This window comes from Prunus dulcis, chromosome 6 (genome assembly GCF_902201215.1).
Source record: "Prunus dulcis chromosome 6, ALMONDv2, whole genome shotgun sequence".
NCBI classification, from domain to species: domain Eukaryota; kingdom Viridiplantae; phylum Streptophyta; class Magnoliopsida; order Rosales; family Rosaceae; genus Prunus; species Prunus dulcis.
Genome location: NC_047655.1, coordinates 15,739,672 through 15,755,630, shown reverse-complemented (window position 1 = coordinate 15,755,630; position 15,959 = coordinate 15,739,672). Strand labels below are relative to the sequence as shown.

The 15,959-nt window shown below is 36.2% G+C and overlaps 1 protein-coding gene across 4 annotated transcripts; it reads left to right on the top strand.

Annotated features, from left to right (window-relative positions):
* Window positions 1–4,350: 4,350 nt before the first annotated feature.
* Window positions 4,351–14,766, top strand: LOC117632077 (bifunctional 3-dehydroquinate dehydratase/shikimate dehydrogenase, chloroplastic-like). 4 transcript variants are annotated; one of them, XM_034365462.1, is made up of 14 exons: window positions 4,351–4,457; window positions 4,570–4,673; window positions 4,820–5,014; window positions 5,388–5,626; window positions 6,215–6,320; window positions 7,030–7,248; window positions 7,998–8,344; window positions 8,462–8,525; window positions 8,675–8,783; window positions 8,880–9,023; window positions 10,332–10,480; window positions 13,881–14,043; window positions 14,159–14,203; window positions 14,462–14,766. In XM_034365462.1, exons 3-13 carry the CDS (start codon window positions 4,991–4,993, stop codon window positions 14,200–14,202), a joined length of 1,608 nt encoding a protein of 535 aa, XP_034221353.1. In that variant the 5' UTR covers window positions 4,351–4,457; window positions 4,570–4,673; window positions 4,820–4,990; the 3' UTR covers window position 14,203; window positions 14,462–14,766. The 4 variants fall into 4 exon arrangements, with proteins under 4 accessions (XP_034221353.1, XP_034221351.1, XP_034221354.1 ...); XM_034365460.1 differs by having other exon boundaries at window positions 14,425–14,766; XM_034365463.1 differs by having other exon boundaries at window positions 14,326–14,766.
* Window positions 14,767–15,959: the final 1,193 nt, after the last annotated feature.

Here is a 15,959-nt window from a genome sequence, read left to right as displayed (position 1 = left end):
ATCTTTTTCCATGGCATAGCATGGATTCTGGCTAGAACTTCCAATATTCATATACTATAGGATTTTTCTAGGAATATGTATATTGAGAGGTCCCACTGGCCATGCCAAATTGTTCACCCATTTTAGATTCGTTCCTGTAATGGTAGGGTAAAGTTCCTCATTGTATTGAAAACCATTGACTGGTCAATAAGTCAACTTTCTTTTGTGTGCAAGCGTGCCATTACTAGCAGTAAAAACCTTAGCAGACTTCTTTAAAAATGGATAACTTGCGCCCTAAGTTACTGATTTCTAAACAAACGATTGTGAATTTGGGTAAGGAATATCTCTCAAGTAAGTTCTTTTCTTGCCTCAAATTGGTAAGGAGTTCACAATTTTTCACAGTACAAAACTGGTAGTTATAGCCAGAATAAATGATAAGAAAGTGAACTATTTTAGGCATAACTGCCTTTCACAAAGCTCAAAACAAGGAAGACCAACTCTAAAAAAGACAAAAGAGCGTTGGACTTCAGTTTCTGTCTGGATAAATGCTTCTGATCCGTGCTGGACTGGGTATATCTGTGCTGGATTGGACTGTCAACACCTTCAACCGTCAAGTTTTAACTATAAATCGATACCAACGTTTGAGTTTGGCAGAGCTTTAATTTATTTCAAGCCTTGGAAGGCTTTTGGCACAGGCAGAATTAGAGCCTCCTTGGTTTGAAAGGTGCAGAAGTGGCTGGATTTGCTGATTTATTGAGCTGGGGCTGCACTGTAGTACCTGTTTTGCTTGATCAGGGCTCTTCAGAAATTTGTTGAGGTTTTCATATTTGTAAAATCCGAACTCTACTTGATTTGGCTTATGTTGAACCAAATTTGTAACGAGAGAAATCTCGGTTTGAATGACTACTTCTCTGAAACTGAACTGAAGTTTAGAGATTCTAGATTATAGCTGACTTGTTTTTTTGTGGCTCAATGAGCTTTTGGTTGCTTCAGTGTTTTGAAGGTTTTTTAAGATCAAGTGATCATTTTGAGTTTTTGTCTTTGATTGATTTTTTGGTTGTCCTTTGATCTATTCACCTCCTCTCATATTTATAGGAAATGCTAGAGTGGAATTTTCAATCTTTAAAATAGGCGGTAGAATTTCTAAAAAAACTTGATCATTTTATTTTTAAATGTCAAAAAGGGAAGTTATCTATTCTGGCAAATAAACCATCAACAGTTAATTCTAAGGCAATCACTGTTTGGGCCAAAATCCTACGCACCCAGCCCAATGCTACAGAGCCCAGAATAACAAAGACAAAAACGCTGGGCCCGAGAAGTCTGGACTCTGAAAATAAACAGGAACCAAAGGTCCAAAATCCAACAAAAGCCCAGCCCAGAACCTATCTCAAGCTTAGGCTTCGAAGAAACTAAATTGGGCTTGGCATGATCAAAGTAAAAACTGGAAACCCAAAAGGAAACAGACCCACGTGATTTTTTTCTCTGACTTGGAAAAGCCAAACAAATTCAACTGGGTTGATAAAAGAGGTGACAGAGGCAGGCTAAAAAAAGGGACGTCTCTAAAATCTCTACCACCACAAGATCAAGACCCTTTTATATATTCAAAGATATTGTTTCTACTCCAAAGAAAGCATCATCTTTCAAGGAGTGCAAGGAATACGCAAGCTAAAGTTCTCAAAAAGAGATAAGCAGGAAAATAGGGAGTTGTTCAAACTGGAAAAGCAAACTGAACATCACGGTTTGAGCTCTCACAAAGGGGCAGTTGGAATTAAAGAGGGGAAAGGTTCTCTTCCAAAAAACAGAGAAGTGATTGGTCTTAAAAAGAACTGACTATTGAAAGCCTATATGTCAGAAATTGATAATAAATAAAAACCCTTCTTTTTTATATTTAAAAAAATGAAAGATCTTTTGAGAATTTTTGCCACCCATTATTGAAAGAAAGAAATCTTACTCCAGAACATTTTATTATAAAGAGAGGGTAAACAGAGCAGGACACTTATTATTCAACAATCAAACAAACAACCAAAAATCAGCCAAAGGCAGAAACTCAAAATGATCACTTGATCATTGAGAACCTTCAAACAAACTGGAGCAACCAAAAGCTCATTTGAGCCACAAAAGAAGCTAGCTATAGATCAGAAGTTCCAAAGTTCAGGCCAAGGTTCAGGCTTAGAGAAATAAGTCATTCAAAACGAGACTTCTCTTGTTACAAATTTGGTTCAGCAAAAGCCAAGACAAGCAGGGTTTGAGTTTTCACAAATATGAAAACCTCAACAAATTTTACAGTGCAGTTCCAGCTTATTAAGTCCTCAAGTCCAGCCACTTCTGCCCCTTCAGACTAAAGAAGCCGCAATTCTAACAGCTCAAAAGCCTCCCAAGGCTTGAAGTAGATAAAAGCTCTGCCAAAATTGAACTTTGGTATCGATTTATAGCTAAAGTTAAGCAATTAAAGTTGTTAACAGCTCAGTCCAGCATGAATGTACTCGGTCCAGCTCGGATCAGAAGTTTCTACCCAGGTAGAAATAGGATTCTAGCCGTCTTTTTTTGTCTTTCTAGAGTTGATTTTTCCCTTTTTAATTCTGTAGAAGACAGTTCTGCCTAAAACAGTCCACTTTATTATTATCTATTTGGCCAGAACTACCAATTTTATACTGTGATAAATTATGAAGTCTTTACCAGTCAGAGGCAAGAAAAGAACTTACTTGGGAGATATTCCTCACCCAAATTCACAATCGCTTGTTTAGAAATCAGTAACTTGGGGCGCAAGTTATCTGTTTCAAAGAAGTCTGCTAGGATTTTTCATTGCTAGCAGTGGCACGCTCGCACACCAAAGAAAGTTGGCTTGTTGACCAGCCAATGGTTTTTAAGGCAATGAGGAACTTTGCCCTTCCATCATAGGAGTAAAAACAAAACGGGTGAACAATCACTTCCTTGCTTTTCTTGAAAGAAAACCAACTCTGTTTGTTCTCTGTTTGTTCCTTGTAAAGAGAAAAACTCAATCTGCTATGATGGTCAGTTTGCTTTTCCTGTTTTAAACAACTCCCTTGCTCTCTACTTATCTCTTGAAATCGTAGTCTGCTTATTTCTTGGAAAGGCCACCTGTTTTGGTGTAGAGTTCCTTTATATATATAAAAAGGGATTTTGATCTTCTTCCTTTGGCTGCAAAAAATGGAGAAGTCCTCCTGTAACACCTGCCTTCATTAACTCTTTGTCAGCTCCTCTGTGATGGTTGAGATTTTTGACTTTTCAAAGTCAGGTAGCCACGTGGGTTTCGTTGAGAATAGACTTTGCAAAAAAAATCTGCTAACTTGTTCTCGGGCTTTTTGAGAGAAATGGTGAAATTTTTAGAGGCCCTAATCCAATTCTTTCTTCTAGATTTTTAACGATCTGCTTGGTGGTCAAATTTGCCATTTATTTGGCAATTTTACTAACTTGCTTTGTGTTTTTACTTTTCTACCACTTCGTAAAAAAATAAAAAAATAAAAAAACACATGGACATCTGGCACGGATTGGGCTTTTCCTTTGGAGTTAAAGCCCGGTCTTCTGTTTTCCAGTTCCTAGGCTTTTTGTGAGAAATGGGCTGCGTGTGAATTCTTTTAGGCCCAAACAGATACCAAGTCAAACAATATGAGTAGAATATTTTCATATGTATTTCATTCTTCGAAAGGAGGTATTTATAATACACAGTCATGATCTCTTGGACTACATAGGTCTAAGAGATTTGTGGTCACTCACCGTTGAATGTAAATTCAACGGTTCACTCACTCTTGCACTCCTTTTAAGAAACTTTTTTGAACTATTGGATTAACATCCAACGGTGAGTGACCACAATATCTTGGACTCCTGTGGTTCAAGAGATCGGGACTATTATAATACAATGTTACAAACCCTAGTAGGGTTATACTAAGAAATAAGAAAAGTCACAATCACATAATATCTATACAAAAGAAAATAAATAAAATCCTAATAGAATAAGAAGGAAATATCCTAATAGAACCTCGCCAACAGATATAGGGGCATAAACTTGTAATTTGCACAATTATAATTTGCATAATTATAATTTGCATAAAGGATAAAACATGTCAAGGAAATCCATAGCTACAATACAGTGAAGTGAAAACATTTTGACGATGTTGTATTTGGAAATTATTTTTGTGATTCGAATTTATTTCAAAGATGTTGCTGGGCCAAGTTGTTATCAGAGGTCCCCCCAAAAAAAAAGAAAAACACTCGTGCCCCCTACCCCACTTATAGAAAGAAACACCGGAAATTCCGATTGCGCTGCATGCATATTTTTGTTGTTATTGATTTCTTTTGATATTTATATACATTTAACATTGTAGGTAAGTTAATATAATATTAATTTTTGCAAAAGCGTACAAAATAGAAAGATTGAAATTTGAAACCCTCACTGACCCTTTCTCTGAAACTCCAACTGCAAGGACTGTGAAGCATCATTGGTCTTTCTTCCTTATACTGTAAGATTTTATTTATCTCAATTTTGTAGATTTATTTATATTATGTGAACAGAACATTGAACTTTATGCTGTGAAGAGAACAAGACGATTGATAATTTGGTTTCTCGGGCAGAAGGAAAAGAAAGAAGTAAAAGGAAGAAGTGGAAGAAGAAAGAAGAATCCAACCCAACCTAACCTTCTTCGCGAAGGAACACCTCGCGCAGCACCAACCACCAGGTCTAGCAACTCCAGCTACTCCAGCTTTCTTATTTTTAAAATTTGTTTTGTTTTTTCCCAGTTTTTTCCTTTTTCCTTAATTTTTTTAATTCTTGGATATATTTAACGGATTGTGTCGTATTGTGTCGACCCGCTTTTCTTAATAGGTATAAGAATACGACCTGAAACTGCAAACTAACCCTGTTTGCCAGGTCATCTCAATAGCTTAAAAAAGAAAGGAAATAAACGCCCACCAAACTCCTCCTTGACGCCTGCCAAGACCCTCTCAGACCAAAAGGAGCGTCTCTGCTTGTTTCAGACCCTCAGTCGCAGAAGCAATGGATTCTACTCAAAACATTTTGGTAAGCAACTCTTCTTAACAATTACTAAAAACCTACCTTTTGGAAAATTTGATTGAAACTTTCTGAATCCCAGTATTTTCTCTCAGCACAAAAGGAAGATAGAAAACTTGAAAGAAAGCAGAATAATTGTGATAATCTAGTTTGTGTTACAATTTCTTATGTTAGTCTCTATCTGATTGGCTGCCAAGAAAATTAGTACGAAATGATAAGCTTCTAAATTGTCAGATTGTTACGTATTTTCCTGCATTGTTGTGTTAACCAACCAAATAGATATACTTGAACTTTGTTAGATCAGATTCAGAGCAATTGTACCTGCCCTAGTGTTAATGTTGTCTCATTTCTACTTTTTTTTTTTTTTTGGTGGGAATTTCAGCTTGCTTCTTCTGGTGGCCTTCAAGTGGGAAGTAAAGGAGTGAGGAGGAGTTCAACCCTAATTTGTGCTCCAATAATGGCAGAATCAGTTGATAAGATGTTGATTGATATGGACAAGGCAAAAACCCTTGGTGCTGACCTTTTGGAGATTAGATTGGATCATTTAAAGGCCTTCAATGACAATGTTGATCTCAAGACCCTTATTAAAGAATCCCCTTTGCCCACTCTTTTCACATATAGGTATTTTACCGAAGATTTCTTATATGATCGAGCTTGTTTATGATAGGTGCTTTTCAAATTTGTTGTTGTAGTAGTATTAACAAGTTAGGGATTTGAATTGGTTCTATTGGGTGGATTAAGTAGTGCACCAGAACCAAAGAATTGTTAAAATACAAGAAGTTATAAACTTATTATGATCAAGAAGTGCGAAAGTGAAGCAAAGATAAGTTCGGTTCAAAATTAGTTGGAAAAACTGGTCAGTAATGGGTGTTTCGTGTTTAATTAGTATTCTAATGTAAAAATTTATAGTGACTTCCGGATCAGGAAAGAGTGCGATTGGCCTATGACTGATGAATAAGTCAATAGGCACATGTATTATATGCATATAGATCAATTTGGGGACAATCAGAATTTATCCAAAAGAAATTAAAATAACAAACAATTAAAACTCTGTGTGAAGCTTGATGTGCCCAATACCCGTTTCGCAAAAGTACTTGACATTGCCTTATATCTAGCCATGTGTTTCTTTGCTGATCATTAACAATTGTGTACTGTGATCACCCTAATAATCTGCCAGCGAGGTCATGTATCATATTATGTATTTTGTAGACCAAAATGGGAAGGTGGTCAGTATGATGGTGATGAAAAAGATCGACTTGATGCACTTCGGTTAGCGATGGAGCTTGGAGCTGATTACATTGATGTCGAGCTTCAGGTTCCTCTCTTATAAATGTATAACTATAAAACGTTTCTGTTGTTTGGCATGATGGAATTGTAAGATGTGTAACATGATCTCTTCCGTCCCGTCCTTCATGAATGCTAGATTCCGTGATTATAACGAGAACTTATCGAGGACTTTCTTTTTCCTTTTTGTTTTTAATTTTTTAAGTTTTTTGTTTCGTTGTTTGTTAGGATGATCCAAAAATTCATATGCAGGTGAAAAACATCAATTTTTCCCTATTGAACAAGTACTTGAACAAAAAAAAATGATTACATCTCATGGCTGAAAAAAATAATACATAAACAAAGGGAAAGCGATAGCATTTTATTCCTCCCAAGTCCAAACTAGTGAAATTTTTTTCAAGAGCTTATTATTGATTGCCGGATGTGTTATTAGAACTCAAAAACTTGTGCATTGCAGTATTGATGAAGAAGCCTGTGAATACATGTATTCTTTTATGCTTAATATTCTTACTATTGCCATCATGACAAAGATATTCAAATGATATTTATCTTTCCTTTTCCATTTTAGATTTGTCACACTGGGATTGTAAAACCTGAATTACCTTTTTGTCTTTTGGTTATACTGGAAGAGATCAAATCCGTGACCTAACCCTTTTTCCCACCCTCCTCCCACACCACTTGGGCTAACCCCAAGGCTTAAACCTGAATTACCTTTTAAAATGTTATCACCTTTCTTGAAGGTTGCTCATGAATTCATCGATTCCATATATGGAAAGAAGCCTGAAAAGTTTAAAGTTATTGTCTCTTCTCACAACTATCAACATACTCCATCTGTTGAGGCTCTTGGAAATCTTGTTGCAAGAATACAAGCCACTGGAGCTGACATAGTGAAGATTGCAACCACTGCCATGGATATCACTGATGTAGCACGCATTTTTCATATAACTGTGCATTCTCAAGTAAGCAGCTTAGGTGGTGTGCTCTTGCATTGTACTTTTAAATCTTTGCCCACAGTTTCTGTCCATGCCAAGCTGAATTTTAATCTGTTTTTGTAGTTACCATTTTATAATGCCAATATTTAGGATATCAAGTTGATGGATTTTGTAATCGACTGTATACATAGAACATACCTATGCACATATGTATGGTTGACTAAGGTGTGCATTTTTTTTAATTTCTGCTAGTAGTTACACTCTTTAAACATGAGTTGTGCCTTGGCACAACATTAAGTTACTCCGTTGCAGTTTGGAGGCTACGGGTTTGAAATGGGGGACAACCTTCCCTCAAGTGGGGATAAGGGTATTTACATTTGACCTTTTCTAGACTCTAGAATAGTGTGAGCCTCGTGTTCTGGGCCACCTTAATTCTATTTGAATATCACTGGATAGCATTTCCATTTGTTTAAATGATTAATATGATAATAAGTAAAGCCTTCTTATCAAATAATTGGGTTCATTCAGGGAATGAATGTTGGCAGATTACACCTCTTGTTTGAGAACTGATCTTCTCATGAATTGATGAAGAGAAAGAGTGACATCTTACTGTCATGCAGGGTAGGAGAACAGGATGCAAAGAGACTTGCATTACTCTGTCTCTCTTCATCTGTGGGCGCACACATGTGTGCCTGCATGAAATGTCTTCTCCTTGAGTCGTTGCATTTTTATTCTTCATATGATAAGAAAAAACTGACTCCTTCATGGAATTTCAGGTCCCAACGATAGGACTTGTAATGGGTGAGAGGGGTTTGATTTCAAGGATACTTTGCGCAAAATTTGGTGGTTATCTTACTTTTGGTACGCTGGACTCGGGAATAGTTTCAGCTCCTGGTCAACCTACTATGAAGGATGTATTACATCTATACAATTTTGCACAGATAGGGCCTGACACAAAAGTGTTTGGCATTATTGGAAAGCCTGTCAGCCACAGCAAATCACCTTTTCTGTACAATGAAGGATTCAAGTCAGTAGGTTTCAATGGAGTTTATGTACATTTGTTGGTAGATGACATTGCAAAGTTTCTCCAGACTTACTCTTCAATGGATTTTGCTGGATTCAGGTTCATTTTTCTATTGCTCATCCTTAGTGTCAAATAGAAATTGCAGTATCTATATACAGTTTTTTCGTGCTCTTTTTACATCATGATCACAGCTTGTAGTCTTCATTTCTAAAACAGCATTACAATTCCCCACAAGGAAGCTGCACTTAAGTGCTGTGATGAAGTTGATCCAGTTGCAAAGGTACTGAAGAAGCCATTCATGTTACGATGCTGATATTCTTCATCTGAGTACTTTGGCTTACCTTTGAGTCATACTAATACATGTCTTCTTCTTTTTTCAGTCATACTTTTTGATAATTTTTTTTTTTTTTTATGGTGATCAATATTCAGTCAATAGGAGCTATTAATTGCATTATAAGGAGACCAACTGATGGGAAGTTATTTGGGTTCAATACGGACTATGTTGGGGCTATTTCTGCTATTGAGGATGGACTGACAGGTTTGATCATGTTGTACTAGCTAAGTTTTTATCTTTCTTTATTCTGGCAAGAATCTTTCTGTAAGGTGTTCTGGGTCCAACTCTTCTTTTCTACAGGTTCACATAAAAGTGGCGGTATAACTGGTTCACCTTTAGCTGGTAGGCTGTTTGTTGTTATTGGTGCTGGAGGTGCTGGCAAGGCGCTTGCTTATGGTGCAAAACAGAAGGGAGCAAGGATTGCAATTGCTAACCGCACTTATGGTTCAGTTCCAGCTTTTCTTTCTTTTTTTTATTAGTTCATAAAATATTTGTTTTCATCTATCCTTTCACACCATTTCATTAACTTTTTTTTTTGGTGGGTGTTCTTTCAAATGGCTGATCAGAATAGTAAAATACCCACTTATGCATCATCTCAGCACTCATTTCTTTATTTTTTTATTAATTAAAAAAAGTAGATTATAAGTACATATGGTTGAAGGGCAGAATCATTTATTTGGAAAAAGCAATTAAGGATAAATCGAAAGTATGATACAAGGTCAGGGTGGATTTTGGTGAATTACTCTATTGTAGAAGATAGAGATCCTTTCTAATTGAGATTTGCCACCACCATTTCAATTGTCTCATTTTCCTTAATTAGTATTGTTTTATGTGTCTCCAACCCGCATTTGAGTAATCTCTTTGATTAATTTCACTTTGATGATTTTGTTGTTTGAAATATCCTTATTATTTGTTTTCATAATGTTAAACCCTTAGGCTTTACCACACTATGTAATTGTTCTTTGCCCTTTCCCATTGGCATAATGTCATAGCCTAGTTGGACTTATTACGGGATTTTGGTTGAGTGCATCAATATGTTTTTCCTAGGAGGGTTATTTAGGACAAAACTCAACGCTTGCTTTTGGAATGGTAGTGTTGGTAAGGCCTTTGGAGCTTAGGTGATTGCCCGTGGTGTACATTTCTTTCATATAGGGTGGGAATGCTACAGTGCGTTCCTCTGGGTATAAAGGTGGCTTTTTTGCGAGAATTGAGCTGATGTCAGAGTCAGGTTGGCATTTTATAGGGCTATCTAGAATTGTAAGAAGATTTGATTCATTTGCTGGATGAATGTCCTTATTTATGCAGGTCTCTGGCATCTTATGCACCATTTTGCTTTAGTTTTAGGCATTGATAACTTTTGAGAAGATTGTGTCAGATGTTTGATATGACCAATCTCTTTGAACTAAGTGCACATATTGAAAAAAATTTGATACCTTGGATCCAATTCAACCTGTATCCTTTCCTATGTTCTGAGAAATATATCAACTACTTTTACATCAAAATTATGACATTCAAAGCTTTGTGCAACCTTTGAAGTGTGCTTTATTGTAGTTTGTAGTATGATGTTCTAAAACTGGAGTGCGCTGCACCTCAAATCTTTGCTTGACATTTTGTGCAACCTTTGTATAGCATGTTAGCTACAAACCTTGTTTATTTTTATTTTTTTTCAATATTCTCCACTTCCATTTTCCCATTCAAAAACGAAATCACTGTGATTTTGTGTTCTTATGGTTGATTTTTATTTTGTTCAAGATCGAGCCAGAGAACTTGCAGACACAATTGGAGGAGATGCTTTGTCTCTTGCTGATTTAGATAATTTCCACCCAGAGGAGGGCATGATTCTTGCTAACACAACATCTATTGGAATGCAACCAAAGGTTGATGAGACACCCATTTCTAAGGTTTGGCGCCCTCCCATTCTGTTGAATTATAAATCATCGGCTGGCCTTGTATTAAAATATTTGATCATATTTGAATTTGCATATGATCGTTATGATTGTTATGTTCAGCAAAATGTGGACAGCCATATGAATGCATTAATTCTTTTTAGTTCTACCAACTTAAAAGAAATTTTCTTCAAATGTTTTCTTTTTGTGAAGTTTTTCATTGTAACACACTTGTGTGCAACACCTAGCATTCTAAATTCAACATTCTTTTAACTTGACAAACTTTTAGGTATCTTCGTAAATAACATAGTGAGATTATTGGTGAACTGGCCAATAGAAATAAAAACTCAACACGACTTTGAAAGGATAGAGTTAGCACAATTTGTTAAATAGATGAAAGAAAGTTACTTCAGATGATTTTATCATTTGCAATCAATGCCAGGGTAGAGTGCGGTAGTAAGTGTAGCTAACATGAAGATGCCTAAGAATAACTTGGATTAATGTGATTGAGGATTTCTGACTATGCATGGTTGGTGGTATGCTGGTACCGTAATGTATGGGGATATCTAGTGTATATGGAGAAAAGGGGCTAAAAATGCGTCTCCAAGGAGTTGACATATGAAATAGTAGTGCATTCGGATTTGACACATACATAGCTCAGCTTATCACCATCTAACCTGATGAAAATTTGTGAAAATTTGGTGCATACAACATATCTTTCAAACTGCATAAACCACAATTCAAGATCACATGAACACTAAGGTCTCCTTTGGTAACCATGTAGTTCTCACTTTTTAGCTAAAGATAGAGAACAACATATGGGAGAATTGAGGGAGAAAGGTGGGAGAAAGAAGAGAGGAGGAAGGGAGGATGGAGAAACAAAACTTGAAAAACAAAAAAAACATTTTGAACTTGTTTTTAGTTTTCGTTTTCTGTTGCGTTCCACTAGATTTTCTCCTTCCTCCCTTCTCCTCCCTCTTTTATTCTTTCACCCATATATTTTCCTTCTATTTGTAAGTAAAAAACCAAATACTGAAATGGCTGCCGACCTGCATTAATGCCAGAACTGTTTAGCCAGAATCAAACAACTCCAATAAAAGTTGGGGTTTTTTTGTTTGGGTTGTTTGGGTACCTAAAACCCTGACAATCCTAATGGACAACTTTCAAGATTGGTCCACAGTCAAATTTCTCTAACCTCTAAGCATTATCAATTTAAGGCACGTTATGACTTTGAGATATATAGGTTCCTCCAAAGCAAATTCCAATCTTAAGCTATGTGTGTCAAGCGTAGTGTGTGCTTATAAACAAAGATGCGTAACTCAATACTGTGATTCATTGTCTCTAGTCTTGGTGCTTTGGAGTCTCTGCCCCATTTTCTTTATATCTTTGTTAACGTATTTCACCCTCCATTTGGATTTCATGACCTAGGGAAGTTCACGCCTCTATATCCCAAAAGTACTAGTTACTAATGAGACTCCCTGCAATCGCGTACATAACCCATATCGACCTAGAAAGCGTACACCACCTCAGTGATATACCCTAAAAGGACTAGTTACTAATGAGGCTCCCTGCAATCGTTTATATAGCCCAGATCTACCTAGTACAGAACTGAAATGGGATTTAACACATGCTAGCCCAATCTGGAGTACCACAGTTTTAGCATTTCAACGATTAATGAAATTTTCCATACCTAAAATCCTAAATTCTACTATCTCCTCCTTTAACAATTTTATGACAAACCTAAGTTAGGAAAACCCACACATTTAATCTCATACAAATAAGTCTTCGTCAACATATTCACTCATACCTAGAAGTGGGTGTTTATTATTTAATAAGGATCAAATGTGTAGTGTGTGAACTATATTGAGCTATGTAAGTCGAGTATCAGTGCCTGCTATCCTTATACACAAAAATGGCAAGTTAATCACGATCCACAATCAATAGAAACAGACAAAGATTAGAGATGTGAAGCTTACCCGTGATCTCTTTCACCAATGAAGAGGTGAGCAGACTCACAAACATCCACTGCACTAATACTGAGAAAAACTCTCTATTGCCACATTGAAAAAGGAGGAGTATCACCCCTTCACCTATCCAGAGCCTTTGTTAAGCTTTGGGTTTCACCCTTCTTTTGTAAGATGCAAGGTGTAATTGAAAAAGCATCAACGGCTTTTTTTCAGTACTTCAAATTTTGAGTTTTGACAGGGGTACGGATAAATCCCTAGGATTGATCGACTGAGGTAAGTTACTGGTCAACCACAATGATTGGTCAGTACATCGAGATTCTTTGTGTCTTTTATTGGAGACCTCTGTTCGACCAGTAGGTTGCCTTAGTTGATGCTGACAACCAGCCAATGGCCCAGTCGACCAAACTACCTTCTGGATGATAAGAATGTCTTTCTAATCAGTTTTCTGTGTTTTGATTTTCCTACTTCTATCTGTCTACTTGAGTTCTAATTTTCCAAGGGTCCTAGACATGTTCTAAAATATTGTGATTATCCCAGACCCTGTAGACCTAACTTACCTCTACTTCTTGGTCAAGAAACTTATCCTAGTTCGGTCTTCTAATCCTAATCTAGACCTTGAAGTACTCTTGCAGCCGCACTCAACTGTCTTAACTCTGTTTCGATTGTGGTAGTTCTCTCTTGATGTCACCTTTAATCTCAATGCTATTTGTTTGTAGGGGCCAGATTTTTTCTTTTTTTTTTTTGTTTTGTTTCAGTTGGTGTGTTTTGTGCATCTTTATGTTAAGTTTGTTATATCTTATGTTGAGTAATGATTGTCTTCTGTGGACCACTGGTCTACTTTGGTTGCGCCTTTCAGTTTGTATTTTTATATATTGATTTTGTTTCCTAACAAAAAAGTTTGTTGGGCTCCCTTTCTTAATATCTTCGTTAACGTACTGGACCCTTATCTGGATATCATCGTTGTTCCACACTAGAAGCTTAAAGGGTGGGTTCTTATTTACCTGATCTCATTAAGCCATTGACCTGGGAAAAAAAAAACAAAACAAAAAAACAATACGGCCCGTTTAGGTTTTGAGTTAAATGATTAAAGGCCACCCAAGAGCAAAACTATATTTGGAAAAAATCATTAATTCCTTTCATATGATGAAATTAAGGAGGCAACCTCGATAGATTAAAACTAAGGAAACTGGTTAGTTAGGTCTTTGGGTTTTTACCAGTTTACCAGATTCAAGTGTTTTTTTTTTTTCTGGACAAAATTACCTGGAAAACCCATGCAGCAATAATAGTCTTTGAAGATCGAACCTCAGACCTCTAGCTATGAAACCAACTTACACCATATTCTATTGTTGTTTCATGTTTCACAAAGTTGATCAAATGCTATTTAGTGATTCATCAACTTGCTGTCACTTTCAAAGGCAATAGATTTCATTGGCTTTCTGTTTTGGCAGCACGCTCTGAGATCTTACTCGTTGGTTTTTGATGCTGTTTACACCCCCAAAATGACCAGACTCTTGAAGGATGCTGAAGCATCAGGGGCCATAGTTGTTAGTGGGTTGGAAATGTTCATTGGACAGGCATATGAACAGTTTGAGAGGTTCACTGGGTTGCCTGGTAAGATTAACCTGTATCACTTGTTAATATAGTTTCAATTTAATACAAAATTTACATTCTATCAACGTGCATCAATTCTTATTGGCTATTTTCTTCTTTGAACTGTAATTTGCAGCCCCAAAGGGACTCTTTCGGAAAGTAATGGACAATAGCTCTTGAGGTTTGTTTGGCTAATTATTATTATTACTTTTATTATTTTCCTTGAGCAAGTTTGTGTGCATCTTTTTTTGACATTTTAGCACCTCTTTTTTATTCAAAATACTGGTTATCGCTTCTTTGTAGTGTTCGTGCCCAGGGATTATAGTTTTATGCAACTCTCCATTGCTTTATGCCTGTCACCGGAGTCTTCTAACTCTTTGTTATACTCTACGCCTCTATCAGGCATAACGCTCTGTCATTTCTTTTCTGGAGCTTTCAGTCTGAAAGAATAAACACTTCGTGCATGCCAAACAGCCAAACACCCTTGCTGCTGGTAATGTCTTGTGTAACAAGCCAGACGGGCTTGTTTCGTTGTCCTAAAGGAGCCATGCTGCGCTCAGTGAAATAATCTGGACTGGGTTGGGAATATTCTAATGCAATTAGTCAAGCAAACACAAAATATGGAGCATTTTACCTTGAAAAGCTCAGGTTGTAATATAATTATGTGCATGAATTTATGGGAAACACACAAATAATGACAACTACATTAGAACTAAAAAAAAAAAAAAAAGAAACAAAACATTAGATGACGTAGTTTTAATTTAATGCCCTTGTCTGAACAAAAACAAGGACATCCTGATAGGGATGGTACAATAAATACATATATAAATAAAATGAGAGCAATGATTTTTTTTTTGTTTTGGACGAAAAAATGAGAGCAATGTCGCTCCTAATATCTACATATAAAATTTACACTCAATTTTATTCAACTTTATTTTCATTTGACATGGTTTGTTCAACTTGCAAAGAGAGAACCCGCAAACAGTACGTGCAGTTCAGTTGCAAGGATCGAAATATCACCCACTACATGTTTTGTCATCGCTCTTACCAAATGCCCTCGATGATTACGTACTACCACCCCAAAATTTGATATTTAAAATCTAAAATCTAAGCGATTTACTAATTCGAGACTAAATGGTGATTCTATACCATAAACAACTAACCATTTCAATAAATCGAGTGCAAAATACATCAAATTAAGTAGAAGTGAAATTTTCTCGATGCGTCCCGTACAAAAATGAACTCAATGCATATCAATTATAGGGCTTAATTGAGCAACTGGTATAAAAATTATAGTTTTCTTTTTTCTGTATAAGCCAAACGCAAAACCCTTGATAATATAAGTAGAGTAACGCTACGGGCACCAACTTGTTTACCAACTTTTGGATACCAACACATGTGGCACATGACATGGCAACCTATGTCATCTGCCACCTCATTTATTTTAATTACATAATTTATTATATAAATAAAAGAATTTCTTTTTCTTTTTCTTTTTTCTTTTTTCTTTTTTCTTTTTTCGGTGTGAAATTCTTTTATTTATATAACAAATTATGTAATTAAAATAAATGAGGTGGCAGATGACATAGGTTGCCATGTCATGTGCCACATGTGTTGGTATTCAAAAGTTGGTAAACAAGTTGGTGCCCGTAGCGTTATTGATATAAGTAAGGCTTATAAATAATATATAAAACAAATTGGAAAGTCTTTTAAGGTAAAATAAAACTAAATAAATAAATAATAGGTAAATAAAAGTAAAAGAAATTAAGATTATAAAAGTAAGTATGTTACGGTGAAGCACGTCAGAGACAATGTCCTAAAGCCTTTGTAGCCTCCCTACGTGCAGGTGTCTACAAGACTTCAAGATACGACCCTTAATACACAGGCTCAAGGTCCGCTATGAGAACTTTCACAGTCGGATATGGGTCTCCAAGTCA

Bases quoted from the DNA above. Each gene is read 5' to 3' on its own strand.
- LOC117632077 (XM_034365462.1), top strand. From the start codon at position 4,991: ATGGATTCTACTCAAAACATTTTG. The intron at 8,345-8,461 runs GTTCATTTTTCT...TTTCTAAAACAG, and splicing joins ATGGATTTTGCTGGATTCAG to CATTACAATTCCCCACAAGG. The intron at 9,024-10,331 runs GTTCAGTTCCAG...ATTTTGTTCAAG, and splicing joins AATTGCTAACCGCACTTATG to ATCGAGCCAGAGAACTTGCA.